This window comes from Dermochelys coriacea, chromosome 4 (assembly GCF_009764565.3).
Source record: "Dermochelys coriacea isolate rDerCor1 chromosome 4, rDerCor1.pri.v4, whole genome shotgun sequence".
Taxonomy (NCBI): domain Eukaryota; kingdom Metazoa; phylum Chordata; order Testudines; family Dermochelyidae; genus Dermochelys; species Dermochelys coriacea.
In genome coordinates this window covers 118,644,270-118,671,915 of record NC_050071.1, presented here as the reverse complement: position 1 = coordinate 118,671,915, position 27,646 = coordinate 118,644,270, and the positions used below count along the sequence as shown (strand labels likewise).

General features: G+C 41.3%; 1 protein-coding gene across 5 annotated transcripts in view; it reads left to right on the top strand.

Annotated features, from left to right (window-relative positions):
• The window catches only part of STX18 (syntaxin 18), a 126,918-nt gene that overhangs the window by 58,066 nt on the left and 41,206 nt on the right, over positions 1 to 27,646 (top strand). For 4 of the 5 annotated variants that reach the window (XM_043512428.1, XM_038400365.2, XM_038400366.2 and 1 more), the window contains exon 2: positions 5,850 to 5,917. The exons of the other annotated variant lie outside the window; for it this stretch is intronic. In XM_043512428.1, coding sequence (XP_043368363.1) covers positions 5,850 to 5,917 — 68 coding nt within the window. The remainder of the gene's footprint in view (positions 1 to 5,849; positions 5,918 to 27,646) is intronic. 5 annotated transcript variants of the gene reach the window in all.

Here is a 27,646-nt window from a genome sequence, read left to right as displayed (position 1 = left end):
TTCAGAGGTGTAAATTCTTTTGTGCAACTCAGTGAGGTGTTACTACACCTGTAATTAGTGGGGGTCCCACCACTAATGCTACAATAGGGGACTCTTTTTGTGTAGCGGGAGGAAAAGAGTGCAATGGGCCCAGCTCACCTACCTAAGCTGATGCATCCCAGCTGCTAGGATATGTACTATGGGAACCCTCCCCCCCGGCTGCCACTACCTACCTCTCCAATGTATGAAGAAGGCTACTACTGCTATTCCTGGGGGAATAGCAGTGTGTGTCGCGAGGAGGGAATCTTATTTATGGTGGATGAACAAATTATAGCGGATATTAAGTAGGCTGAAGGGGAATGGACTTATGGAGTTTCATGGGTATTTTTCTATGATAGATTCTTTGTGATATAAAATAAACATAGTACAAAAAGCATTGGCTAGGTGTTTGAAAAAGTAAGTAAAATGTCTAGTCACTTCTAGTGAAACTTTTTCTTTTCACAGTGACCTATCTGGGTCAACGTAAGCCTATGGTAATGACAAGCTGAGCAAATGTCAATAGAACACTGCAGAGGCAAGTGAGAAAAGGCAAAAAGAAACAGCATCAGTACAAGGCCGCAGAGGATGCCGTTAGGATTTAAGGAAAGGGAAAAAACCTCTTTTCTGATGCAAGTCCTGGGAGATAAAAGCCTGATGTGAGTGGAGGCATAATGATATCAGTCTGAGTCCAAATTAATGGAAATAATGTGACAAATAGAGGAGAAGCAAAGTAGTGTCAATGCAATTTAAAATATGAGAAGAGAATTTCAACACAGAATACTTTGCATGCAAATGGCTGAAATACTTCTCTAACCACAGCTTTCTTGCTTGTAATCTAGACTTCTGTTTATGTTAACCGTTCCTAACTAAAGTTTGGAAGGAAACTTTCATCATGCAGTAATGTTGGCCACTGAGAGAGAGTTATATATTTGTGCTAATCTGTCCCTTTTTGACTTTACTGTTTATTTTTACATGTTAATTTAAATGTGAAATATGTCACTATTTTACATTGCTACTTTTTGTTTTCTGAAACAATTTCTTGGTGCCTGTTCAATAATGTTTTTCTGTGCAGACACTGTATAGAAATACTAATTTGGGAATATATTTTGTTTTTATATTTTGTTCTAATGAATATACTGTATATATAGTATATATAAAATACATGTCACACCATATGGAGTGGGAGACCAGGAAAAGAAGCATACAGAAATCAAATTCAAATAAAGATGAGAAGAAAACCACCTGGAAATCCCACACATTTGTAGAAGAGTTTGCCTGTTTCCCCTTTGAGCCCTATCATCCAAGTTACTACTCCAGGTTACTTCTCCTTTGACAACTCATTTTGATAATGAACTAATAATAATGAATAATGAATTAATAATAAACAGGGTGAAATGCAGCCTCATTGAAGTCAGTAGCAAAAATTCCTTTGACGTCAGTGTGGCCAATATTTTGCCTTCTATTTACTACATGGAAAGCCTTAGAAATTAAACCAGGGGAAAATCTTATCTAATATCATGAATTGTAAGAAAGGGCAATTGGAGAAGGAAGGGGTAGAGAGCGTAAAGTTTTTTTAAAAAAATACATTCATATTTTTATGTGTAGTGAGGTACAACTAAATTACATAGTTACACAAATAAGCAAGCCTTCTTCCTAACTCATGGCAGCCTGGTCTCTCTAAAGTATGCTCATATATGATCCATGTCTTTGGCCTCTCCCTCTATCATCTTCCATCCACAATCATTGCAAAGGCCATTCTACCAATGTAACTCTTAGGTCTCTGCTGCACATGTCCATAGCAATGTAGCCTAGTCTCTCTCAACTTGTTTTCAATTGCAGCAACCCTCATTAAACCCTTTACAACCATTTCATTTCCTGTTGTTTGACCATCTCAACATCTTCACTTCCCGGTGGAACATACTGGTTCGATTTCTTGTGATTGGCCAGATCTCTGTTCTGTATGTTAGATTGTGGTCCATAGCAGTTTTATACACTCAACCTTTATATTGGCATCTTTTTATCACAGCAAATTGGGGTCCACTGCCATCATTTGATCCAAAAGATTTAGTACAATACCAGGCATCAGTCAAGAGAGCCACATTATCTGCAACCATTGATCCTAGGTATTTACATTATTTCACTCTTCTAAGCTCTCTGCCTGTAATATTATTTAATGGGTCTGCCTCTGTCAGTTACCATAACCTCAGTCTTACCAATGTTCAGTCTAAGTCAGGCCTGCTCAAAACTGTGTTGCCACTGTTCAAAGTTGGTTTACACAGTCTCACAATCTTCCTTACATATCAGTAGGTCATCATCAAACAACACATTTCAAGGTAGCTCTTCATATAGTTTCACTTATCACCTCCAAGACACCCACAAATAAAAAAAGGCTCAATACTAACCCCATGTGCAGTACAACATTTACTAGAAATTCTCTGCTGTACCCCCATTTGGTTTTGATTACAGTAGTCACTCCATCACACACATCCTGGATAAGATGGACATATCCTTCTGGCATACACCTCTGTTGCAAACTCCACCAAAGTAACTCTTTTGGTACATCATTATATACCTTCTCCAAGTCTACCAAGACCATGTCCAAGTGCTGTCTGTTTTCTCTGAACTTCTCTATGAGGATTCATAGAGCAAACATGGCATCAATTATATTCCTTCCCAATATAAGTCCTTACTAACACTTCCAAATTTCAACTGTTTCACTCAGGCACTTTTCAATAATCTCCCATATTTTTGTAGCATGTGATATCAGCTTAATTATCACTCAGTTAACACACAGAATATTATCTCTTTTTTATTTTTAAAAATGGGCACCATAAAGCTTTCACCCCATTCATCCAGCATTTTCTCTCTTTTTAAAATATAATTGAATGGACTTGTAAAATACTTGATGCCTTCTGTTCCCAGTGACTTCAGAGCATCCACCGGTACTTCATCTGATGCAGATGCCTTTCCCCTTTTTCATTTTTCTTAGTGCTTCTGCAATCTTTTCTTCCTCTATGTAATCTATCTCACCCCAGTTCTCAGTTCCTCCCTTAGGTTTACCTTATTGATCACTCAAAATAATTGCCCCAGACTTTGATTCACCATTGTTTGCAATATACCATGTTCATTTCTAATATAAGCAAACTCATTCACATCCTTCTTCATTTTCTCTCTTGCCTTAGAAAGTGTATAGATGCCTTTTTCTCCCTCATATCCACCTAGTCAGTTATTTAGCTCTTCACAGGCCAAACTTTTAACTTTCACAACTTTTTTTTTTTTTTTTGCCTCCATCGATTCCATCTTATCACTCACTGCTTACGCCCACTGGCCTGACATTTTTTAAAAGTTACTTTTTTCGTCTCAACAGATTCTTTAACTTGGAGTCCACCTCCATGTCTCCCTTTGTTTTCTTTGCAACATTGGTTTAATCACTCCTAGGACTTCATGTGCCATTTCCAGCAATATTGTTTTTAGTTTGTACCAGTTATCATTTTCAGCTCCCTGTGTGTAGTCAGGAAATCTACACATTACTTCCTGTTTAAAGATTTTTTTCATTCCCATCTTTGTTTCCCCCACTTAGACCTTTCCAATGCCCAGGGATTCAGATGTTTCAGAATGCAGAATCCTCAGAAGTCCATAATGAGAAGTCTGTGCTAATTCACAGTGCTCTCATCGGGTATTACCTTACAGTTCTTCTGGTTAAAAAGAGATCAATGTGAGACACTGGCCTAAGTCAGAGGAGGGAAAACCAGAGTGTGTTTGTAATCACCATGTTCAGTGCCAGACAAGTCTGTAGGACCACTTGGGGTTTCTGCTTCTTGTGCTATGCCCTCATAGACTTTTTCATATCCAGCCTGTTCTAGTGCATGCATTTATCTCTGCTCTGATGATTATCTTCTCATTGAGTGATATGTTTCCAATAATGCACAACAACTCATCAAAAAACTCCTCTTTTACCTTTTGATCCTCTTCTAACTGTGGTGCATACCAATGACTATATGGAGAGTTACCTCTTCCCAACTCAGTTTAATGCTTATCAGTTGGTCTGACCTTCTGATAACTTCTATCACATGTTTCTGTGGTATGGTTCCATCCAGAATAACTCCAACACCATTTCAGGAGGTTGAACTCCCTGAATAGTAGATTTTGTCTGATTTTGTACACATGCCACATTTACTCTCTTCCTCTTTAAGACTGCCCAAAGCTCCAAGCTTCTTCCAGTCAGCATTTCTACATTCCAGCTTGTATATTTCAGCTTACTCACTCCCTTTAACTTTAGCATCCCTTAGCCAATTACAACAGCCAGGCAAGGCTGTTGCACTTTGCTTGCAGGGAACGCCCTAACTCTGAGGTACACTTGTCATGGACATCAGTGCTCATGAGCATATCTAATGGACAAGCTTTACAGGTTGGCTGTCCAGTGCTGACAACTTTGGAACTTTGACATCAGAGTTTCCCTTGTAAGTGAGCTGCTTACTGAGACTACTGGAGCCCACCTGCTCCAACAAGATTTATTTTAAGGTGGTCTTTATTCACCTTGACATTCTCGTCATAGGACATTTTTTAGAGGTAGCTATGCCACCAGCTACCCCATCATGTCCTGATATTTATTTTCAACCAAATGTCATAATTCTGCATTTGTAACAACGTAATTTGCTGTTCTCAGTAAAATTCCTAGCAAATTTTTGTACACTGAATAATTAATACCATTTTTTTAACAAAGCTCAGAGAGATTTTTGGTTTCTCCTTTGAAAACTTTCTTTGTTCTACATAGTCATTGTATACATGTAAACAAAAATTTTTTAAGATACTGAGCCATATTTTAGGCTCAGTAAGGGAATCACATTGGGGATTTCACTCCTTGGGCTAACAAAGGCTGTATTTCTGAGACTTCTTCCTTTCTCTGTGCCAAATTGCATCTTGTTTGGTACCAGCCCCTTTAAACCCAGACTTAAAAGTTGTTAAAAGGCATTGAAGTCTCATAAAAGGTTGTTCATCGTTCCCTTTAAGTGATCTTTGGGAGAGCATAAATGTATGGACTAATGACAGGAGGAGTGTAACATGAAGAGGTGGGTGGAAAAACAGCTTCCCCTCTGTATGCACATGCACTCAGATATGTTCTGCAAGTGATCATGAAATGGTTGTGAGGAGTTACTTGATAGGCTTAAGTTTTTTGGTTGAGGTGGAGCAGGCATTAGTCAGTCTGGATAATAAAGCAGTCACTGCAAAAATAGGTGAAAATATTCAGATAAATAATATCGATCAGTTTGCTTCCCTTTTTTTGGTGGACATGGGTAATATAGCTGCCATGAGGTTTGTTCTTACAATTGAACTCAAATTTTTGGGTCAAGTTTTCTGTTTTATAAAGCATTTATGTATAATTTGGTATTTTATTTTTGTAAAAATCTTTTTTTTTAATGAACCTGTTTTCTAAAATGTGTGCTTGATCATTGCCTGCCAACATTCAATTTACATTTAGTGATTAAGTATATGCTTCATGTAATCTCCTTTCGAATACAGTGCTTTTTTCTGTTCAAGCTAGACCCTCACTTAAACTTATCTCCCTTAGACGATTTTTGTGCATTGGCTACATATATAATATAAATGAGAATCTTATTGCAAAAAGGAATCTTATAAATAACTTAGAGCTCTGTGTAGCCTTTATAATTATAGTGTCGAGTTATGTAGTAGGTAGTAGTTTAGTATATAGTTCAAGTGCACCAGACATACTGATATTTGTACATTTAAAATGGAACAAAAAAGAGAAATATATTAAAAATCCATTTTAGCTGATTGTGGAGTTAACATTTATACTTTACTTTCCTATTTAGATTACTAATATTGGGAAACTGAAGGATTTTCTTCTGCAACACAGAAAGAATTACATTAATGCTTACAGGTAAGTGTGTATTGTGTTTAAATAGTCTCTATGTTTTAAAACTTGATTTTTCAAATGTATAAAATGAGCCCATTAAAATTCCATGAGCACACTGACATGATTTAAAACAAAATATACAGTTTGCTGATCAATTTCATACCTGATCATACACCATTCAGGATAAGCTAGACCTGTTACCTACTACTAAGGCTATGTCTACATAGCAGCTGGGAGATGTACAGGCACTAGCTGCTCAAGCTAGTACACTAAAAATAGCAGTGTGACCATGACAGTACAGGTAGCAACTCAGGCTAGCTACCTGAGTATAACATTGCCTGCGATCCTAGGTTCCTTCTCAGTCGGCTAGCTTGAGCCACTGACTGTGCCATCCCTGCCACACTGCTATTTTAGTGCACTAGCTCAATAGAGCTAGTATGTGTACCTCTACTCAAGCTGGGAATTACACCTCCCAGTTGTACTGTAGACATGCCCTAAGTGATCAGTGGAAAGCCTGAGCAGATAGATGATGAATGGCATGGGATAAGGATTTTCAAACTCTGGGAAGTGAATTCCAGAACTTAGGGACCTCATTGAGAACACCATATTGGAATACCACTACCTCTGAATTTCTTTCCTTTCCTACATCAAAATTTTGAGGAGTCAATTCTAGATGCTTGAACTTATGGGGAGAATATATTTGATTTTGTGAGAGTAAAACCATCCTTACTTAAGTCAATGTAGGAAACATTTGACATTCTTGAATTTATTTGCTGCCTGAGGAACAGGTGTCTTGTCTGTTTCAATCCTTTGTCTGTTTACAAGATTGGCACTGATAGGAAAAGCTAAGGAGTGCTGTAGCATGCACACTTAGGCTATGTCTACACTATGAGATAAGGGTGTGATTCCCAACTGGCATACACATAGTCACACTAGAGCTAGCACAGGTTCAGGTGGTTTTGTATTTGGCATTGCTAAGTTGTGCCACTGTTGTCTGTGCTACCACAGCTACACTACTGTTTATACTCGCTCTAGCTCTCCTAGAGCTAGCACAGGTATGTCAGCATGAGCTGAGAATCAGACCTCTTGCTGGTAATGTAGCTGTAGCCTTACATCTACCATCCCAGCAAACTTAGCACTTTCAGTTTATTGGTAGGTCACAGTCTAAGGCCTGAGGTTTCAATATTGATGCAACCTGAAATTTGGAGTTCTCAGTCCAAATAATCTGTAGGAAACATTTAAAAACAGGAAAATGTAATCTTTAGGGACACTTTTTGATACCTGTCAACCTCAATAAGTGTATCGATATATATTTACACACTGTGAACAACATTCCACTCCATGGAAAACTGGTGTGGAGAGTGTAGAGGAAAGGTCTCCCGTTTATCAACTCCACTACTATAAGCAGATGTTTGAAAGTTCAATTTAAAATACTTGATGATTAGTCATATTTTCTTTCTTTCTTTCTAAAATATGCCAATCCAGTGCTCTAGGGTCATGGCACACTCATTGTGAAGACTATAAACAATTTGAACCAGTTGCCTAAATTCTCCCAGAAGCCTCAAACTAGGACTTACTCCATCTTACTCCAACTCTATCTAATCATTCTTCTCTTCCGCCTTCCTGCCTCCAGTCCACCGAAAAGTCTGAGAGAGAAAATGAACCTTGCAGCGTAACTTGAAAATCAATAATTCAGTCTTTGGCTAATTGACAAGGGAAGTATATTCAAGTGTGGAATACCCCCAATGGAAATTACCATGCCTCCAACCTATGCGCATTTTAAGATGCTCTTCTGTGCTGTGGTATCACATGGGGGAAAAGATAGTCTCTGAGGTTACCAGGGCCCTGCCAACAGCTTACATTTCACCTAAAAGTAAATTGGAAGCCCATGCAGATCATAGAACACAAATGTATCATGTGCTTCCTGCAAGAAACACCTTTTAACAAATGGGCCATCAAATTTTCCTCCAGGTGACATTTCCAAATTGTCTTAGAGTGTAGCCCTGTGTAAAGGATCATGCTAGAATTCATTCCTGAGATGACAAAAGCATATGTGGCAATGCCCATATCTGAAAAAGAAGCATACTGATCAAGCATAAATAATAAAAACTACTCGTGGCTTCTGCTGCTATATAAACTTCCAGCATCAGCTGGAGAGCCATCAGGATTCCCCAAGTGGGAACTTGAGTAAAAGAATGTGGGCAGACTTCCCCAGCTGAGGGCATTGATACCACTCTGTAGTTTCTTGTGATGTTTTTTTCCAGCCTATCAGCATAACTGGAGTTTTGAGTTGCAGCCAGTCCTATCCGCTTCCTGATTCTGGCAGGACACTGGGTAAGCTAATCAGTTGCACTAGCTAAGCCAGATGAAATACAGATGTAGAACTAGTTTCAGAGTAGCAGCCATGTTATTCTGTATCCGCAAAAAGAAAAGGAGTACTTGTGGCATCTTAGAGACCAACAAATTTATTTGAGCATAAGCTTTCGTGAGCTACAGCTCACTTCATGCATCCGATGAAGTGAGCTGTAGCTCACAAAAGCTTATGCTCAAATAAATTTGTTGGTCTCTAAGGTGCCACAAGTACTCCTTTTCTTTTTGCAGATGTAGAACTGAATGTCAACTGAATACTGAAGACCTTGAGTCCCAATCATCTCTCTACCTTTCCTCCAAAGGCCTCACAAATGCTTGGAAGTGACGACAGGATAGAACCCCCCCCACCATTAGAGAATGCTGGAAGTACATGAGCAATCATCCAGTGCTACCCTTTGGCTCCTCATGGTAACAGATGAACAGAGCCACTCAATAATGACTCCTTCCAATCCTGTGAGGATCTGTGGCTGTGTCAGCAATGCCATAAGATCAGTGGTATCAAAAGGTGTCCCATGGTGAATTGCCAAATTACTGAGTGCCCTTTCCCCCCCCGATATTGGTAACAAATGTTGTGTGTACCAAAAAAGGTCACTAAGGGCTTGATTTTCAGAAGTGCTGAGCACACTCAACTGTATTCAAGCCAACAGGAGCTATGTGTGCTTTGGACTTCTGAAAATCAAGCCTATCTGTACATATTGACATACGCCAAAGCCAGACAAAGAATAACTGTATCTCCAAAACAACAAACAAAACCAGCATAAAGATATTTGGTATAATAAACTCTTGTTTTTGTAATATTGGTTGGAATAGTTAATGAACAACACTAGGTGGTGCTGTAAATTTAATACGAAAAAGGCTGTCTTATTTTGTGAAAGCCACAATATGAATGGGTACAGTAGTGGAATTTCAGTAACTGCAATGAGGTAAAAAAAAAAGCTGTCAATAATAATTGGGTGTATATTAACTCTTAAATTATTTAAATATTCTGGATGCACTAAGTTTTCGTACTGTATTTGGTTTACCTGTCTTGAAAGGGAGATTAAAAGTGAAGTGATGGATGGAGTGAAAAGTAGTCTAGTTTCACTTTGGATTTTAAAAATATTGCCGTGTGCTTTTTGGAAATGCTCTTTAGTAATCTCTTAGAGCAGTAATCCTCAATGTTTCTCCACAGATGCTAGCACCAAAAGCAATAGAGCCTGTATTTAAAGTGGAAACCTAAAATATACAGTATTGTCAAATGTTTATAATAGGTTGCTGAATTGTCATGAGCTCATTATTTTCATGAAAAATAATTTCCAATAGATCTCAGTTTCCCATGAGTACATGCCAAGGAGTAGAATAATCTGCTCTCATGACGTAAATGATAATATATCGCAGTGAAAGCATATAAAATTGTAAAAGATCTAGTGTTCTGTAACCAAAAAGATCCATCTGCTTTCCTTCCTAATTTATTGGTTTTGCTTCTCCTAACAGTCATATTCTTTTAGTAGTGTCTCTATGGGTGCTTCACTTCAGGTGTATATGCGCTTCTTGAGCTCTTGATTGGAAAGTTTTCCGCCAGCAGTGCCATTCGGCATGCTCTGCTGCCAGACTCTGAGTCTATATATGGATGTGGAAGCAAATTGCCTTCAATTCCTTCTCAAGCACCTCAGTCTGAGATGGAGCTCTAGCATGCCCACCTTGAGTGTGCCTCAGCTATTTTGTATACTTATAGTTGTTGCTTGTTAAGTTTTGATAGCATACCTAGTTTTTAGTAGCACTTATAGTCAGTTAATAAGTGTTAGTAGCGAGAGGATAATTTTTTTTTTCCTTGGGGAGTCATGTCATTCTGGCATGGCATGCCTGGCTTGCCAGGCTTTAAACACTGTCTCACCTGTTGAGAGGCTATACCTGTAAGCGATGGCCACTCTGAGTGTATCTGTTGTTTGGGGGAGTCCCAGGTCTCCCAGAAATGCAATGTCTGTCTAACTTTCTAGCTGAGGGCAAGGAAGAAGAGGGAAATTAAGCTCAAATTGTGAATGATGAAATGCTCTCTTTGACCAGCATCTGAGTCAGGTCACCAGACGGACAGACACACACACACACCTCTTCTCCCCTCACCTCCACATACATCTGTCTATGGACAGATTCAGTGCCCCTTCCACTTTGATGCAGGCTTCCCTTAAGAAAGGTGGAGGCTTCTGAGCGGGCTCCCAAAAAAAGGAGTACAGACTTTCATCTGAAGGAGACTGCTCTGAAAAATCCCAAGTCTCCTGCGACGTATATGGTCTCTGAAGCCTAAGCCTCTCAGCTTGGTACCATTGAGTCAATGGACTTCTTCTCCAGTACCAGCAGAACCAGAGAGCCCCAGAGCTTGAGGGCTTCAGTACCCTCTACCAGGGACAAGGAGGGCAAGCATAAGCACTCTGGTCCAGTGCTGTCAGGCTCAGTCCTGTCATCGGCACCTACCTGTTCAGCACTCGGTACCGAGCAAGCAATGGCGCTGGACTCCATCAGCACCTACATCAATATGCCTGCCGTCAAAGTAATCATCAGCTTCAGCTACTGCTTCCGTAGCTACCACATTGGTACCGATTCCCTGCTTGGTACTGCAAGAGTTTGGATACGTGAGGGCCCTGTTCATAACAAGTGAGTTGGAATCCCCGCTCCTCATGGGTACTGAGCATCTTTTGGTATTGAGATCTCGGTCTCCAGGCTGCTACCATCCCCGGGTACCACAGGACTCTCCACCCTTTTCTATGGGGACTCCTCCACTGGACAATGTTGAGGAAGGTGAATGGGATTCCCAGTCGCTCTCCTCTCTTTCAGTCCAGGATTCCCCAACATATCCTGTCAGGAACATATCCTGTCATTGACAGTCACGGAGAAGATCATGACTGTCATTAAGAGTGATGGGACCAACCCTGCATACCACCCCTACTTCCAGGATGGACTCCCACAATGCCCATACATTAAGGGGGTGCTGCAATGGCCATACTAGGATCTCTAGGCTGCTTACCGACAATGATTCTCAGGATCAGTGGCTCTCAACCTTTCCAGACTACTCTACCACTTTCAGGAGTCTGATTTGTTTTGTGTACCCCCAAATTTCACCTCACTAAAAACTACTTGCTTACGAAATGAGACATAAAAATGTCACAAGTGTCATAGCACGCTACTACTGAAAAATTGCTACTTTCTAATTTTACCATATATTTATAAAATAAATCAATTAGAATATAAATATTATATTTACATTTCAGTGTATAGTATGTAGAGCAATATAAACAAGTCATTGTATGAAATTTTAGTTTGTACTGACTTCACTAGTGCTTTTTATGTAGCCTGTTGTAAAACTAGGCAAATATCTAAATGAGTTGATGTACTCCGGGAAGTCCTCTGCATATCCCTGGTTGAGAACCACTGCTCCAGACCATTGGGACCATGTCAAACAGAGACTAGTGTTGTTCAATTCTGTCCTCTCCAACCAATCTCCCTACAGGAGGAGACATTTGAAGAGCAGGAGGCCAGGGCACATAAAGAGGCCACCCTCAAACACCCTTCTCATTCTCTCCTCACCCAACCAGACAAAATGCTTATGCTTCCACCACCTTCCATGGCTGATGATTTTCAGCAATTTGAAGACCTCATAAAGAGGGTAGCTGATACACTTGAAATTCCAGTTGAAGAAGTCAGGGATTCACAATACAGGCTGTTGGATATCCTACAGTCGGCAACAACGTCCAGGGTGATGTAACCCATCAACGAGATGCTCCTGGACCAGCTAAGACTGTGGCAAACATCTGCTACTATTCCACCAGTGCGTCAAAAGGTGAATAAAAAGTATTACATTCCTTCTGAGGACTCCAAATTCCTACCCTCCACCAAACTCCCTAGTAGGCCATTCAGGAAACGAGTGGGGCGGGCAACACATCTCCAGGTCTACTCCACTTGACAAGAACCAAAAGAGACTGGATCTATTTGGATGGAAGTTCTATTCATCAGCAACCCTGCAGTTCAGTATTGCAAACTATCAGGCACTCATGGTCAAATACAATTTCACAAACTATAAATAGATGGCCTTTATTGAACAACTGCCACAGAAACATAGGAAGCAATTCCAGTCCATTATTTCAGAGGGCCAGTTATTAGCCAAGACCACTCTTCAAGCATCCTTAGGTGCTGTGGACACTGCCACCAGGTCCATCTGCATGGGCTTCAGTACCTACGTTTTCAGAGCTCTATGCTTTAATCTGTGCTCTCAGATCTAATGTTGCTCTGGGTACTGCCTTCAGTATTGTCTTCAGTTCTGGAGTCAGTTCTGAAGCTCCCTCCGCCTTCTGTGGAAACTGCTTGGAAGTCACCTGAAGTGGAGCACCCAAAGGAGCACTGCTCTAAGAAGACTAGGTTACTTACCTTGTGTAGGTTTCAGAGTAGCAGCCGTGTTAGTCTGTATTCGCAAAAAGAAAAGGAGTACTTGTGGCACCTTAGAGACTAACAAATTTATTAGAGCATAAGCTTTCGTGAGCTACAGCATGCATCCGATGAAGTGAGCTGTAGCTCACGAAAGCTTATGCTCTAATAAATTTGTTAGTCTCTAAGGTGCCACAAGTACTCCTTTTCTTTTTACCTTGTGTAGTAACTGCAGATCTTCAAGATGTGTCTCCATGTGGGTGCTCCACTACCTCTCTTTCATTCCCCTGTGCTTTGAACTGTTCTCTGTGGATATGTTCGGGTGGAGAAGTAGCCGAGGGCAGTTCCATATATATATATATATATATATATATATATATATATATATATATATATATATATATATCTATCTCCCTATGTAGATTTGGTATCTGGCACGAGGAGGCATATGGCACATGTGTGAACGGGCACTGCTAGCGGAAAAATCTGCAATCAAGGGCTCGAGAGGTGCATGTGCACCTAAAGTGGAGCACCCATAGGGGGACACACCTCAAAGAATTGCAGCTTCTGCACAGGGTGTATAACCTCATCTTCATAGGAGTATCTCGTTTGAATATTTGCTACTACCACCAAGATCTGCACCTGCGGCGGCTCCACCCGGGCCCGCGCCCTAGGCTTTAAGGCACACCGCAGCAGCCCTCCTACTCGTCGCGGCGTAGCCCCCGCAGCTCTCATTGCCGGCGACGGCCGGGTATGGGCCTGACGCTCCAGCGCCATCCATTTTCAGGGCTAGTTGTTCGGCAGGTGAATTGTTACACACTCCTTAGCAGATTCCAACTTCCATGACAGCAGAACGGTGGCCTATATCAACCAACACCTTTTCTTGGGTCTGGGATACCTCGCGGCACCCATCTCCGCCACTCCGGATTCAGGGATCTGAACCCGACTCTCTTTCGATCGGCTGAGGGCAACGGAGGCCATCGCCCGTCCCTTCGGAATGGTGCTCGCCTATCTCTTAGGACTGACTGACCCATGTTCAACTGCTGTATCTGTTTGCATCCTTTGCCTCCTGCTCTTTAGTATTTCATAGCTTCTGGTTCTCCACAGATATTTTTGAAATATGGTTTTGTGCAATTGTTCATTGTTTCTTTAGGACTGAGGTATGCTGCTGGGAGCGTGTGGTGAAGTGTCTGTTGTCCATGATATACTTATCTGTAGATAAAGAGAGGATCTCAGTCTCTAGGGCTATCTGTCTACCACTCTTAATGAATATTTCATTCACCACCCTAAGAGGTTTTCTTTAATGACTTGAACTATTCAAATTATATCAATTTTAAAAATCAAATTTATTTTTCACTAATTATGCTGGCATTTTTGTTTGGCTAGTGAAATTTGACTGGTCTGTCGGTCTCAGAATTTTTTTCCTCATGTTCTAGCACAAAAGATCAGTGTAATGCAGTGCAGTTCACTTTAAATATAATTTTTCATTAGCACTAAAGTAATTAAACTTATTAGATTTTGTAAAACTTGTTTAAAAAAATACCTTAGACCTTAGCTACTTGACTATCCCCTTTTAAATTAGAAGAAAAAAAATCTAATCTTCATTAAGAAGTACAGGCTCCATTTATACATTAAAGTCAAAAACAAGGAGATGGTGCGTGAGGTAATATCTTTTATTGGACCAACTTCTGTTGGTGAAAGAGACAAGCTTTTGAACCATACTGAGCTCTTCTTCAGGTCTGAAAAAGGTACTCTGAGCATCACAGCAACATGCAAGGTGGAACAGATTGTTTTGCATAACTTCTGCAGATTTATCTCCACTACAACAATGATCAACACCCCCTACAACACACCTTTTGAGATCCATAGGTTCTATACATTCCTATCACAATATATGGTATACCTCATCCAGTGCACTAAGTGCCCCAGTAATAATTATCTGGATGATACCTCATCCAGTGCACTAAGTGCCCGAGTAATAATTATCTGGGTGAAACCAAACAATTACTATATTCTCTAATGAACTCACACAGGAAAATGATAAAAGACAAAAACACCCCATCACCTATGGGTAAGGCTTCGTTTATGTCACGGAGGTCATGGAATCCGAGACTTCCAGAGATCTCTGTGACATTCTGTGCTTCAGCCCCAGGGCCTGTGGGATTCTGGAGCTGGCAGTCAGCGGGGCTCTGGCAGGGCTTCAGGGACAGACAACAGACTGCTGAGGGGGCCATCTTCAGGGTTCCAGTGATAGGTGATAGCCTCTCCCTGCTGCCGTGGGTGGAGGGCCCCTCCCCGCAGCTTCCGCGGGCAGCGAGGGAATGCCACAGCTCCCAACCACCATGGTGGCAGTGGAAACCATGGAGTCGCAGCAGCAAAAGTCACAGACAGGTCACGGCTTCCACTAATTTTTGTTTATTGCCCGTGACCTGTCCGTGACTTTTACTAAAAATAACCATGACAAAATCGTAGCCTTATTTATGGGTGAACACTTTTCACAAAGTGATAACCTCATTCTCAAAGGAAACCTGCACAACACGTTCAGAAGACAACCTGGGAGCTTAAATCCATTACTCTGCTAGACACTAAAAATGATGGACTGACCAGAGACACTGGATTTATGGCTTATTACAACAATCTGTAACCACTAATCCCTTTTTTTTGTCCTATGACTGCAGAGGAGTTAACATGCCACTCTACCTTGAGTGATCTCTTACAATATGTGCTAATTACTTATGCTGAACAATCTGTTTCACCTTGCGTTTTGCTGTGGTGCTGGAAGTACCTTTCCCAGACCTGAAGAAGAGCTCTGTGTGGCTCGAAAGCTTCTCTCTCTCACCAGCAGAAGTTGGTCTAATAAAAGAGATTACTTCATCTACCTTGTGTCTCTAATATCCTGGGACCGACATGGCTACAAATACACTGCAAACAGCAATCATTAGGCAAATAGATATACCTGTTGGCCCAGTATTTTCACTGCGAAGATGAGAGAAGAAACAGTTTATCAGTAACGTCCAGACAGAGAGAGTTTCATTTGATCACTTCTTCTTGTAAGTCTTATGCTTTGTCTAGACTGGCAAGTGAAAGATGAAACTTTGGGCATTTAGAGGTGTTAAAAAAACACACCACCGAAAGACAAAAGTTTTGTCCCTGACAAGCACTGGTGTGAACAGCGTTTTATCAGCAGGAGCGTTGTTGACAGCTCTAAGACCACTCATTGGGGGGTGGAAATTTTTTGTCGGCAGGAGAGCTGTCTCCTGTTGTCAAACAGCGGCTATACTGCACACCTTTTAGCGGCACGGCTGTAGCAGCACAGCCATGTTGCTAAAGCTGCATAGTGTAGAGCTCGCCTTAGTTGTCACTCAGCTTTCCTTTTGATCTTTTTTTTTTTTTTTTTTAAACCACAGCCACCCTCTGGCTTTACCCTTGTGACACTGCATCCCATGTTCTTCGTAGAGATATTGTTATAATATGAATATGAGATAACTAAAAAGTGTTCTATGCAGGATGGGTCATGTGAGGTATCCTTGGAAAGGTTATGATTTACTGAATATGATTATCCTATATGTGTGCATGTATCACTTCTGTATCTGAAGTTAGTAATATTGACTATGTAACAATTACAAGTGGGTTTACACCTGGGGAACGCCCACCAGACAGAATGCAATGGATGGGCCATTAGGGAGAACAATAGGACTTTGAAGATGCTAATGTCCCACCTTCTGAGAAGCTTCCTGGGATGCTGCTTTGATACAACAGGCTCATGTGATTATGTCACCTGGTACTGAACTCCATCTTGAACTACTAATACGGGGTGGGTATCAAACTGGGAAACAAAGGATTCCTGCCATATGTAAATCCTATAAGGCAGGGAAATGGGTTAATCAAGATTCATTCTTCACTGAATCCCCACCCAGGATGACTGCTGGAAACATCTAAGAAATGAAGACAAAAGGCGTAGGGGGAGACTGAACCTAGGCTGGAAAAGGTGTCTGGCCTGTGAAAGGAATATCTGGAGTTATAAGCTGCAAGAAAGAGCAAAACAACATTTAGGGTGAGAAATTACTACTTGTAACCAGTTTCCTTAGTGTATTAAGCTTAGTTTGTGTGTTTGTTTTATTTGCTGGGTAATCTGCTTTGATCTGTTTGCTATCACTTATAATCACTTAGTCTATCTTTTATAGTTAATAAAGTTGTTTTTGTTTTCTCTAAACCAGTTTGTAAAATTCATAACTGGGGGGGCAAAAAGCTGTGCATATCTTCCTCCACATTGAGGGAGGAGGTTAATTTCAATTAGCTTACACTATACAGTTCTCTGTGCAGTGCAAGACAATACAATTTGGGGTTTGTCTGTGTTCCCTGTAAGCTGTGCAGTTGGGCGGCCACCCAGGAGAGATTCAAGTGCCGCGCAGTTGATTAACAGAGCCACACACATCCAGCTGGCAGCATGTGTTCAGGTGCTCCTACCCCCTGCTGCTTTGCAGCCATGTTGCTCCTGCAGCTGCTCCTGGGACCTTCCTGCTGGCTGTGCAGAGCAGGGGGAGGAGGGTGCTGATGTCAGGGTGCCCCCCTCCCCCAGCCGCTGTACCCCATCTCCACAGAGCAGGGTAGAAGGGACAGGGCCCAGGACTTGCAGCAGCTCTGAAGTCTGAACAAGCCTTTGAGTGAGTGAGTGCCTTAAAAAGAAAGTGCACAGTCTCTCAGAGCCTTCCCCAACAGCCAGCACACACAATTTCTGTGTATGTATGTGTGTCTCACACGCACGCATGCACGCACACACACACTCTCTGTCTCTTCCCCTCCCCCTGCCCATGTACCCCATCTCCACAGAGTTGGGGAGGGGAACATGGTTCAGGAGGAGAGCTTTCAGTTAGTTTTTTGACTGATCTGTGCATTTCATAATTTTTATTTCTGTCTTACACTTCAATTTAATTCTTTGAGTAGCGAATTCTAAAATGCCTAACTTGTCCTGGCTGCAATAATTATCCCTATTGGTAACTTTTTAAAAATATATATTATGTCTAGGTTTTTTGTTTCTACTGGTGGTGCACATCCGCACATTACCTTGGTGCACATAACAAAATTTATTCCGCACATGGGTGGAAAAAATTAGAGGGAATCTTGGTTTACACTGCAGAGGGGTGTGCACTTGAATGCTGGGCAGTTCCTTAGCTGAAAGACTCCCTATGCAGTCCTGATTTAAGTGTCTTTGTCTTTCTGCAGCTGAGTGTGTCCCTACCTGTGTGTGTGCTAGAGGAGGCTTGAGGGCCTGGCTCTGCAGGGCAGGGTGAGGGAGCCCTGATGGGTGGAACAGTGGTACCCCAGTATATCAGGTGGCACCCCGGAGTGGGGGGGTAACCCGTCACAATCCTCCTTTTGGGGAGGGTAAAATTCGGCAGTTTGTTATGGCCTTAAATAAATTAGCTAATATTTGAGAGGTACTATCAAGCTGTTTTGAAATATTGTTTAATAATAGTATTTTAAGTGCTTGTTAATATCTGGTTTGTCATTGTCTCAACGATTTGCTCATTAATAATTTGTTTCCTGGTTGGATGTTAAATTTCTGACTGATGTTCAGAGAACATATTCTGTTAGATGTAGTTACTTGTGGTATTGCATATATTTTAATGAAAGTAAAAAAAAAAATGAACGGAGTCAAAGACTTTCCTAAAGCAGAGTTTACTTGAATTGTAAACACATTTATTTTTAAAGCTTATTGATAGTTACAAAGAGTGTTTACACCTATGATCAATACAGAAAATATCAGAAGGTTAAATATTGATTCCTGTCACATGGCAAAAAAACCACCATTGTTAAACTGACTTTTATAGATTCTTTCCTGTACACTGGAATTCAATTAATTAGCTGTTATAATATATGTCACTGGTGAGCAACACTAAATAATCTTTCCCTGACTTCATACAGACTTTAGGCCGGAATCTCCTCTCACACCAGTCTTAAGCTGTGTGACTTGCACAGCTGCTGGGAGTTAGGGTAACCAGATGTTCTGATTTTATAGGGACAGTCCTGATATTCAGGGCTTTGTATTATATAGGCGTCTATTACCCTCCAGCGCATCATGATTTTTCATACTTGCTATCTGGTCACCCTAACTGGGGGATTCTTGGGCTCTGAATATGCTCTATATTCTGTAGGGCTGTGCTATATCTTTTGTTGCTTCTGCAGATGTCTAGATAGTGGAGACCCAACAGGGCTTTTTTTCCATATTTGGTTGGCAAGGATGCAGCCCAGTCATAGTTTCAATGCCTTTGTCACCTCCAGTGGATTACCACTATGCACTTTGGCCATCTGTCCTTCCCTCCCTTCATCTCACAGTCTGTCTTGCATCCATCACTTTACCTTTCTACCTATATGGCTCTTATCATCATGGTATCAGGTTCTTGTAAATCACTCAGATTAGTGCAGAATGAGGTTGCTTGCTTACTTGCTTAATTAGTGTTTCATGCAGGGAGCATACACACCTGTGCTCTAGATACCGTACTGGCTTCCAATTGTTCTTCAAGGTGTTTTGTTTTCAGTTATGCAGTCCTTTGTGTTTTAGATCCTGGATATTTTAGAGACCAGCTCTCACTCTCTCTCAATGGTGGAAAGAGACATTTGAGATTAAATGAGTGCTTGATCTTATAGTTTCTAGGTTTGGGCCATGGAACAGGTCAAATTCAATGAAACATCTACAACTCTGGAATTTGTTTCCTTCTTTGGGTTGATAGAGCACCAGTCCTTTGCAGCAGATAGGCAAGTTTATGTAGTTATTCAGGCTTTCTCAAGATGTGTTGAGTGAGGAGGATATTATTTTAGAGTTGATGTGGGCTTGGCAGTGTTTAATGTTACCTCATTATGAATTATACTGATTCTTAGATATTTGTACATCTAATATAGCCTGGGTATACAGACAAGCAGTATAAATTGGGGAAAAAAAAGAAAATAAGCTTTGTTCTGTTAGCTAATGATCTGTTTTTTTCATTTTTTTTATTTACCAGAGACTTGTATTTCATTTATGAACCTAACAATATTTGAAAACAAACAACAAATAAATTAACTATTTGTGAACTCAATAAAGCATGCTCCCTTTATACAGCTGAGAGTGCTCCGGTGATGTTAACCAGTAATAGAAAATAAAATAGTTAATTTAGAGACTGAAAATAAAGTCTTTCTCTGGCTCCTGCACATTGCCATACATATTTTTGGTGCTGATTAAATCACATTATCACAGCACAGAAAGAAGTATAAATTTGCTGTATTTATGTACTTAAATTTGCAGGTCATCTGGGTCTACTTCAAAAATATATACCTTTCCCTTTAGGAACAGAATATACCCTATTTACTTTCATTAGAAAGATTTATTTTCACATTTGTTTTCCACTAAGGTTATGGACACTATTTTATATTACTTATATTTTAAAAATCTAACTTATTAGTGGCATCATTCCAAAATGTTTCTACAATATTTTGAGATACTAACAGAGAAGTCTAAATGGTTGACTGAAGATTTTTAAGCAGCATTTTTCCTCCAGATCTTTAAGAAAATCCCTACTCAAATGATACAATAGGTCATAGAAATAACATGTCTTAAAAGCTAGCAACTGGCTCTTTATCAAGACCATGATGATGCATTTCTTTACTAGAGCCTTGCCATTGGATAGATGGGTTGACATGGTGGTTTACAGTTGCTTGGCCAGTACAAGTACAGTCATTTAGTAGTATTGTCTGACCTGACACTTTTGTCAAACCTGGAGGGGTATCTACCTTACCGAGGCCAGGTTGCAATGCTTATGTGCTCATGCCCAAGTGCTGAGTTGTGTGGAGTATTAGGTGCTTCTCACAAGCTAAGAGTTTTTTGGTGGTGATAATGTGTGTTCTCTGGGGAATCAGAATGTTTCCTCACTATCAATGCTGTGGCTAGGCACATTGCTAGTTAGTTCCTCCGCCTGTTTTATGGGCAATTGCTGTCCGTTATTCCTCTAATTCTCTCTACAAATATACATACTAGATCTTGACACACTACTTCCCTGCTGTCTACCTGGCATTTCAGAACAGATTGAGACATGTGACAGGAAGAGACAATCACATGTGGATCACATGTTAGAGAAGCCCAGGGGCTGTTGTAAGGTGCTCCAGCTTAGAGTCTTGCAGCCCAACCCAAACCTGACTACACGGGTCAGGTTTGGGTTGAGTAGAGTCTGAAAACAACCTGACGTTCTTGGGCTTAGGTTGGGTTGGGTAGTCTCTGATCATCTCCTCCGGCCTGTGGGGTTGGTGCAGCGGCATATGTGTGCCCTGCTCCTGCCACTGCTGCTTCACTATGCTGTGTGTGCTGTGGAGAGAGTGTGCCATTGAGTCACAACGTGTCTCACTCTGCAGCACACATAGCATAGCAAGGCAGTGTCAGAAGGCAGGAGTGGGGCACACAGCCACTACCACGCTGACCCCATGGGCAGGAGGTGGCTGCAGATGGATCAAAGATGGATCGCAGGCCTGGGCGTGTGGAGTATTGAGTCCCCACCAGACCAAGCCCCAAGAATGAGGTGGCAGTGTTGAGACAGGTTCGGAGGGACGTGTCAGGTTCACATTGGGTCTGAAAATGACTCATGTCTGATTTGGGCTAATCGGGTTGAGGTCAGGCAGACCTCTACTCCATCTGACAATATTCCCCGAGTGTCCATTCACTAGCTGTGGATAGCTGGAGTGCATTGTGGTATGCCCCATCCCCAATTACCTTGATATGGGGTATAGCACAGTGTTTGGTCTATGTGGAGGCTGGTGTAAAAGATGGCTTTACTGGCTCTATACCTGTGGGGACGCTAGTGAACCCTAGTCAGAGGAACACTGCCTGAGCTATGGAGAGGGAGTGGAGCAAAGCAGAGGATCTGTCCCAATATGTTTAACGGCATTCATTTTATTAGACTGTGGGTGAGGAATTTATATGTACACTGTAAATCTCTCATAAGAAAATAATAATAACCCATACTTTGCAGCACAGTTGCATTGTCTCTTTCAGGTATTGACAAAATACTTTGATGTAACACTTTCAAATAATGGAAATATAATTTCAAATAATTGCTGCTATTTTCTTTTATATAATCACTCATGATCTGTCTCTAAATAATTTGTTATGTTTGAAATATATAGCTTTAATCTGGCTGTGGGATGGCATTTCTACTGTTTTTCTAAAACAAGACAATCTCTGAGCATTAATCCTCCAAATCCTATTTAAAAAGTGCAAATTAGGAAGACTAGAATTCCTACTGGGATTTTGTCACAGATTTATGAAACCTCTCAATTCTTAAAAAAAAACAAAACAAAACCCCACAAATAAAATGGATAACTATGTAAATGGAAGAAGCATACGTGGCTGCACCTGTGAGTTACAATTTTCCCCATTTCTTCCCCTAATTGGATTAGCTGGTTTATGTTTTATTTAAAGAAACTGAAATAATTTTGTAGTACTTTGCATTTAGAATTGCTCTCATTGACAACTCTGACCTCCTCAGTGATGCATTTGGTATACCACATAGCTGGGAATAATAAGAAACAGATCAGAATAAAATACAGATTATCAAGTATCTCACTTTTTACTTTTATATGCTATACATAAATAGAATTATATGTGCATGCATATAATATACATGCCCTGAACAAATGGGAGAGTTGGGTCACATATAAAGGATTGCACTACTTAAACTGGGGGGAAGGTTTCCATTTATGGTTTTAAAGTGGGTTGTAATGTGCTGTGGTGGATATATAGCCAGGAGGGCTGAGATAAATATCAAATAAATCACCGCAGTTAAAGCTTGATCACCCTCTCGTGTACAGAGCAACTATGGAATTCCTAAAAAGTGGTTACAGTCAGACCATAGATATTCTCTCCTTGTATATTATCTTACTGGGTATCTAGTGTGTTTATATATGTTGTTGATATAATATGCTGAATTAAAAAACTAAAGCTATAACATGGGCACTTAAATACATTGGACCTGTTTTGCCTTTGAATGGAGAGTTCTGCTTAAAACTCCCTGGTAATATTTGACGCTTTGTATGTTTGCTTCCATTTTAGTTTATCTCTGAACTACAAGACTAATTGTAAAATTCATTAGACACTATTAATTGCATAGTATATCATCTATAAATAAAGAGGCAAGCAGTAGTAGATGTTTTCAGTTATCTGATAAACCTATATCATGTTAAATATATTCTTTTCCATACACCTTCTTCCAAGTGCTGTCCTTTGAAGTCAGAGATTTTGTAGAAGTCAAGCGGTGTGCATTATAAAGGGGAAGTTCAGAGTATGAAATGATTAACACATGAATTTCAGGGAACTCATAATCTCCACATTTTTATAGTTCTTTCACTATTTGAGTTGTTCCTATATCCTATTCAGTAAGCTAGTGTGCTTCTGAAACATGGATCTTTTACTTTCAGAACCAAAAACTGCTTAAAAACAGGTAGCGAGAATAATAGATGGTGGGTTCTTCATAGAATCATAGAATATCAGGGTTGTAAGGGACCTCAGGAGATCATTTAGTCTAACCCCCTGCTCAAAGTAGGACCAATCCCCAATTTTTGCCCTGATCCCTAAATGGCCCCCTCAAGGATTGAACTCACAACCTTGGGTTTAGCAGGCCAATGCTCAAACCGCTGAGCTATCTCTCTCCCTCTCTCTCTCTCTCCACCTCCCCCTCCCCCTTCAGTTGCATGCTTCTTTTTTTTCTTTTTTCTTCAGTTTGGTAAAAGAGAACCTGTGGTGGACTTTCGTCTAGGGGTTTGATGGGATGAAATAAATTTTTCCACAAATGTTATTTTTCTTACAAATCCCAAAAAGCATGTTCTCAAATATTGATTATTTCATTGAATGTGTCCATTCCACTGTAGGTGTGTGCATGCCTCCTTCACAATTGTCAGATAACTTTTCTCTCAGTGATACCTGTCAGGGTGGCTCAAGTGCTCTCTGCTGTTGTGCGCCACTACATAGCTAAAAAGAGTCCAGGGTAACTCTGAAGTCACTTGGAATCTATACACTATGGAAAAAGAGGAAGCAATTCCAGCCACAGCAGGCTTACTGATATCGGAGCTTGATACCTAAGCCCCAAGACCTACAGAGAATAAGGGACAGGAATTACAGGAGGTGACCAGCTCCCTTCTCCTCCTCCTCCTCCTCCTCCTCTGCGACAGCAGGTTTCTCTTAATCAGCGGCTCAGTCTAAACACACATTTTGACAGGTTTGTTTAGGGCAATATACCAGTGCCTATAGTCCCATCTTTTCCTACTGATTATGTTTTGCAGTAGTCTCTACCACTTCCTCTGTGCTTGGACTTGTATCACATCTCTTCAGTGGGTCTTAACCTTTGTGGAGCTGGGATATTCCCTTCAATTTGGTTCTATCCGCCTTCCTACCTGCCTTCCCTGTCCCTCTTCAGGAACCACTCTCATGAGATTGTTCTTCAGCAAGACGTCCAATCTCTCCTTCTAGTGGGCTCCTGTGATGTTCCCCTGGTATTATCTGGACCAGTGATCTGCTAGGTCACTCCAATCCTCGACTCTGGGAGCCAGCTTTACCCTGCTCTGCTTTGAGAACCCCCACCCCTGGCCTGTTCACGCACAGCCTCTGGCATGTAATCTGCTCCCAACTACGTGAGTGAGCACTTTTGGCTAACCGCTGCTTGGATTGTGCAACTGAATGACACTAGCCAATATCTCCGGTCCCAGTTACAACCTTAGGAACCTCCTTCTTGCAGTGTCCAGTTACGCCCTCTAGATGCTGCAGGCTTATATGAGTTTGTCAGTTTAACAAAGAAATTGATATGTACCAGGCTTGTTATCCCACGGGGAGTCTCTGACATGCTTCAAACCAAATGCACTGCTTCAGGTAGAATAAGCAAACAAATTTGTTAACTAACAAAAGATAGATTTTAAGTGATTATCAACGCACAAGTCCGATTTGGTAAAATGAAATAAAAGCAAAACACATTCTAAGATGATCTTAACACTTTCAGTGCCCTTACAAACTTAGATGCTTCTCACCATAGGCTGGCTGGTTGCCCTTCAGCCAGGCTCTCCCCTTTGATCAGTGCTTTAGTTGCTTGGTGGCGGTGTCTGTAGATGGAGTTGGAAGAGAGAGAGCATGGCAAAAGTCTCTCCCTTTTATCATGTTCTTTCTTCCCTAGGTTTTGGTCCCCCATCCTGACCCCGTCAGAGTCAAGTGAGCATTACCTTATCATAGTCCCAAACTGACCAAGGGAAAAGGGATGACTCACTCAAGAGTCCAACCGATTGTTTGTTGCTGCCTAGGCCAGTGTCCTTTGTTCCTGTAAGGCTGGGCTGGGTTTGTCCCATACATGCCCTGATGAGGTGTGAACTGCCCCTCTGCTCCTGGAGAGTTTTGCCTGGGCTTGTTTTAAGCCATTAGGACACATTTTCAGCCTCATAACTATATACATGAAATTCCAACCTATAGCATTACTATAATAACAATGTGCAGTGCATCATGAGCCTTCCAAAGACACCTGACATGACAAACTTTGCATTGGTTACCACACAATCATATTATAAGGATGAACAATGGGGTGCAGGGTGTTCTCCTGAGGTACAGAGTGTCACAGCTCCATAGCAGAAGTTCCTCTGTTTCTCAGGGAGAAGGGTTTTTATTCCTGCTATTCCCTTATTCACAAAGTAAAAGGCAGTCTCAGGCCTATTTTAGATCTGAGTGAGACAAATACCTGAGGAAAATAAAGTTCTGCATGGTTACTCTAGTTTCCATTATTCCTTCTCTGCTGGCCTCAACTTAAAGATCAGTTCAAACTACCGGAAATTTCTCAGGTTCATAGTGAATGGGATCCACTACCTATTTGTAGTACTTCTGTTTGGCCTATAAGCAGCCCCTCACAGAGTGCATGATGATGGTGGTAGCTGCATATCTTTGGAAGTTGGGGATCCATATGTTCTTCTACCTGGATGACTGGCTAGTGAGAGGCTAATCTGAGATTAAAGTACTGTCTGCTGTGACCATCATCTAGTCCACCTTCAGCGCTTTGGGGCTATTACTCAGTCCAGACAAATTAATTCTGAAACCTGTGCAAAGAATAGAATTTCTGCTTCACTCAAGGTTCCAGGTGCACCAGGGCTTAGTCATGGAAATAAAACTACATCCTGTTACCACAATGCACACTTGCATCAAACTCCTGGGGCACATGGCAGCATGTACCTATGTAGTACAGCATGCCAGACTTCACCTCAGGAGGCTTCAGCAATGGCTAGCATCAGTGTATGCTCCCAGTTGACATTGTCTACAGAATGGTTCACATACCAGAGGTAACTTTGTCCTCTCTGGACTGGTGGACAGACCCTTGGAAAGTGTATTTGGGAGTTCCCTTTGTTTTGCTGCAACCAGTGCTTATGTTGATCACAGATGCCCCATTCCTGGATTGAGGACACACATGGGAACCCTGCAAACTCAAGGGTTGTGGTCTTTGCAGGATCTGAGGTCTCATATAAACACCAGGGAGCTACGTGCTGTAAGTCTAGGCTGTTCAACCTTTTGCCTACATCTTGTGCGGAAAAATCTGCTAGTGTTAATAGACAACACAGCAACTACATTCTGTGTAAACAGATGGGGAGGGGCACATTAGTTGCAACTGTGCCAGGAGACAGTTCTGTTGTGGGAGTTCTGCATCATCAACTCCATTCATCTCAAAGCTGTTTACCCTCCAGGAAAATGGAACACATTGGCAGGTCCTCTGAGCAGGTCTTTCTCCACTCACCATGAATAATCACTACATCCGGATGTGCCAAGTCCCTCTTCCAGCAACGGGGGATTCCCCAAGTGGACTTGTTTTGCAATAAAAGCTAATAGGAACTGCCATCAGTTCTGCTCCATGGAGGAGGGTTGGGGGCATCACAGCACGGGTTCATTAATGGATGCTTTCTTGCTACCATAAAAGAACTCTGTGCTCTATACCTGTCCTCTGATACCATTACTACTCAGAATCTTGTTCAATACCAAACAGGATGATGCTTACCTCATACTGAAAGCACCAGTGTTTCCTTGACAACACTGGTTCTCAACCCTACTAGCATTGTCAGTGAGATCTCATCTGCCTTTTCTGTTGGACCCAGATGTGATTTTTTCATGACTATGGCCATCTGCTCTACTGCAATCTGCAAGCTTGACAGCCTGGATGCTTCCTGGCTAACACCATTAGAAAGGGCTTGCTCAGAAGACGTTCAGGAATTACTTCTGAATAGTAGAAAGGCTTCCACTAGGTGTACTTACCTGGCTAAATGGAAATGTTTTTCTATCTGGCTCAACAGAAACATGTCTCTTCAGTGCAAGCCTCCATCAACCACATTTAGGGCTATCTGTTGCACCTAAAACATCAAGGTCTGACAGTTCTTCTACAGTACTTTAGCAGCAATTTCAGCTTTCCACCCTACAGTGAGTAATAGATTGCTTTTTTGTAGTCCCAATATCAGATTCCTAAAAGCGTTAGACAGTTATACCCATAGGTACAAGAACCTGTTCCTCCAGGGGATCTCCACTTGGTGCTAGCAAAATTAATGGGATCACCCTTTGAACCTCTAGTGTCTTGCTCCCTACTCCACCTTTCTGATGGTGGCATCTATGGTTGTGGTAACCTCAGCAGGTTGAGAGCCTTAGTCTCAGAGCTTCCTTGTACGGTTTTCTAGAAGGATAAAGTTTACCTCCACCTCCACCCAAAATTCCTGACAAAGGTGGTTTCCAATTTCCACATTAACCAAGCAAATTATTTGCCAATTTTCTTCCCAAAGCCTCACATGCATAGAGATGAGGATAAACTTCATTCATTGGATGTTAAGAGTGTTAGCCTTCTACTTGGACCACACTGATATTGTCATCCTTTCATCAGCGAGAGACGGTGGGAATTGCAGCCTATGATGTAGATGGTTTGCAATGTCCCATATGACTGAATAGTCGAATCCGAGATTTGCATGATCTTT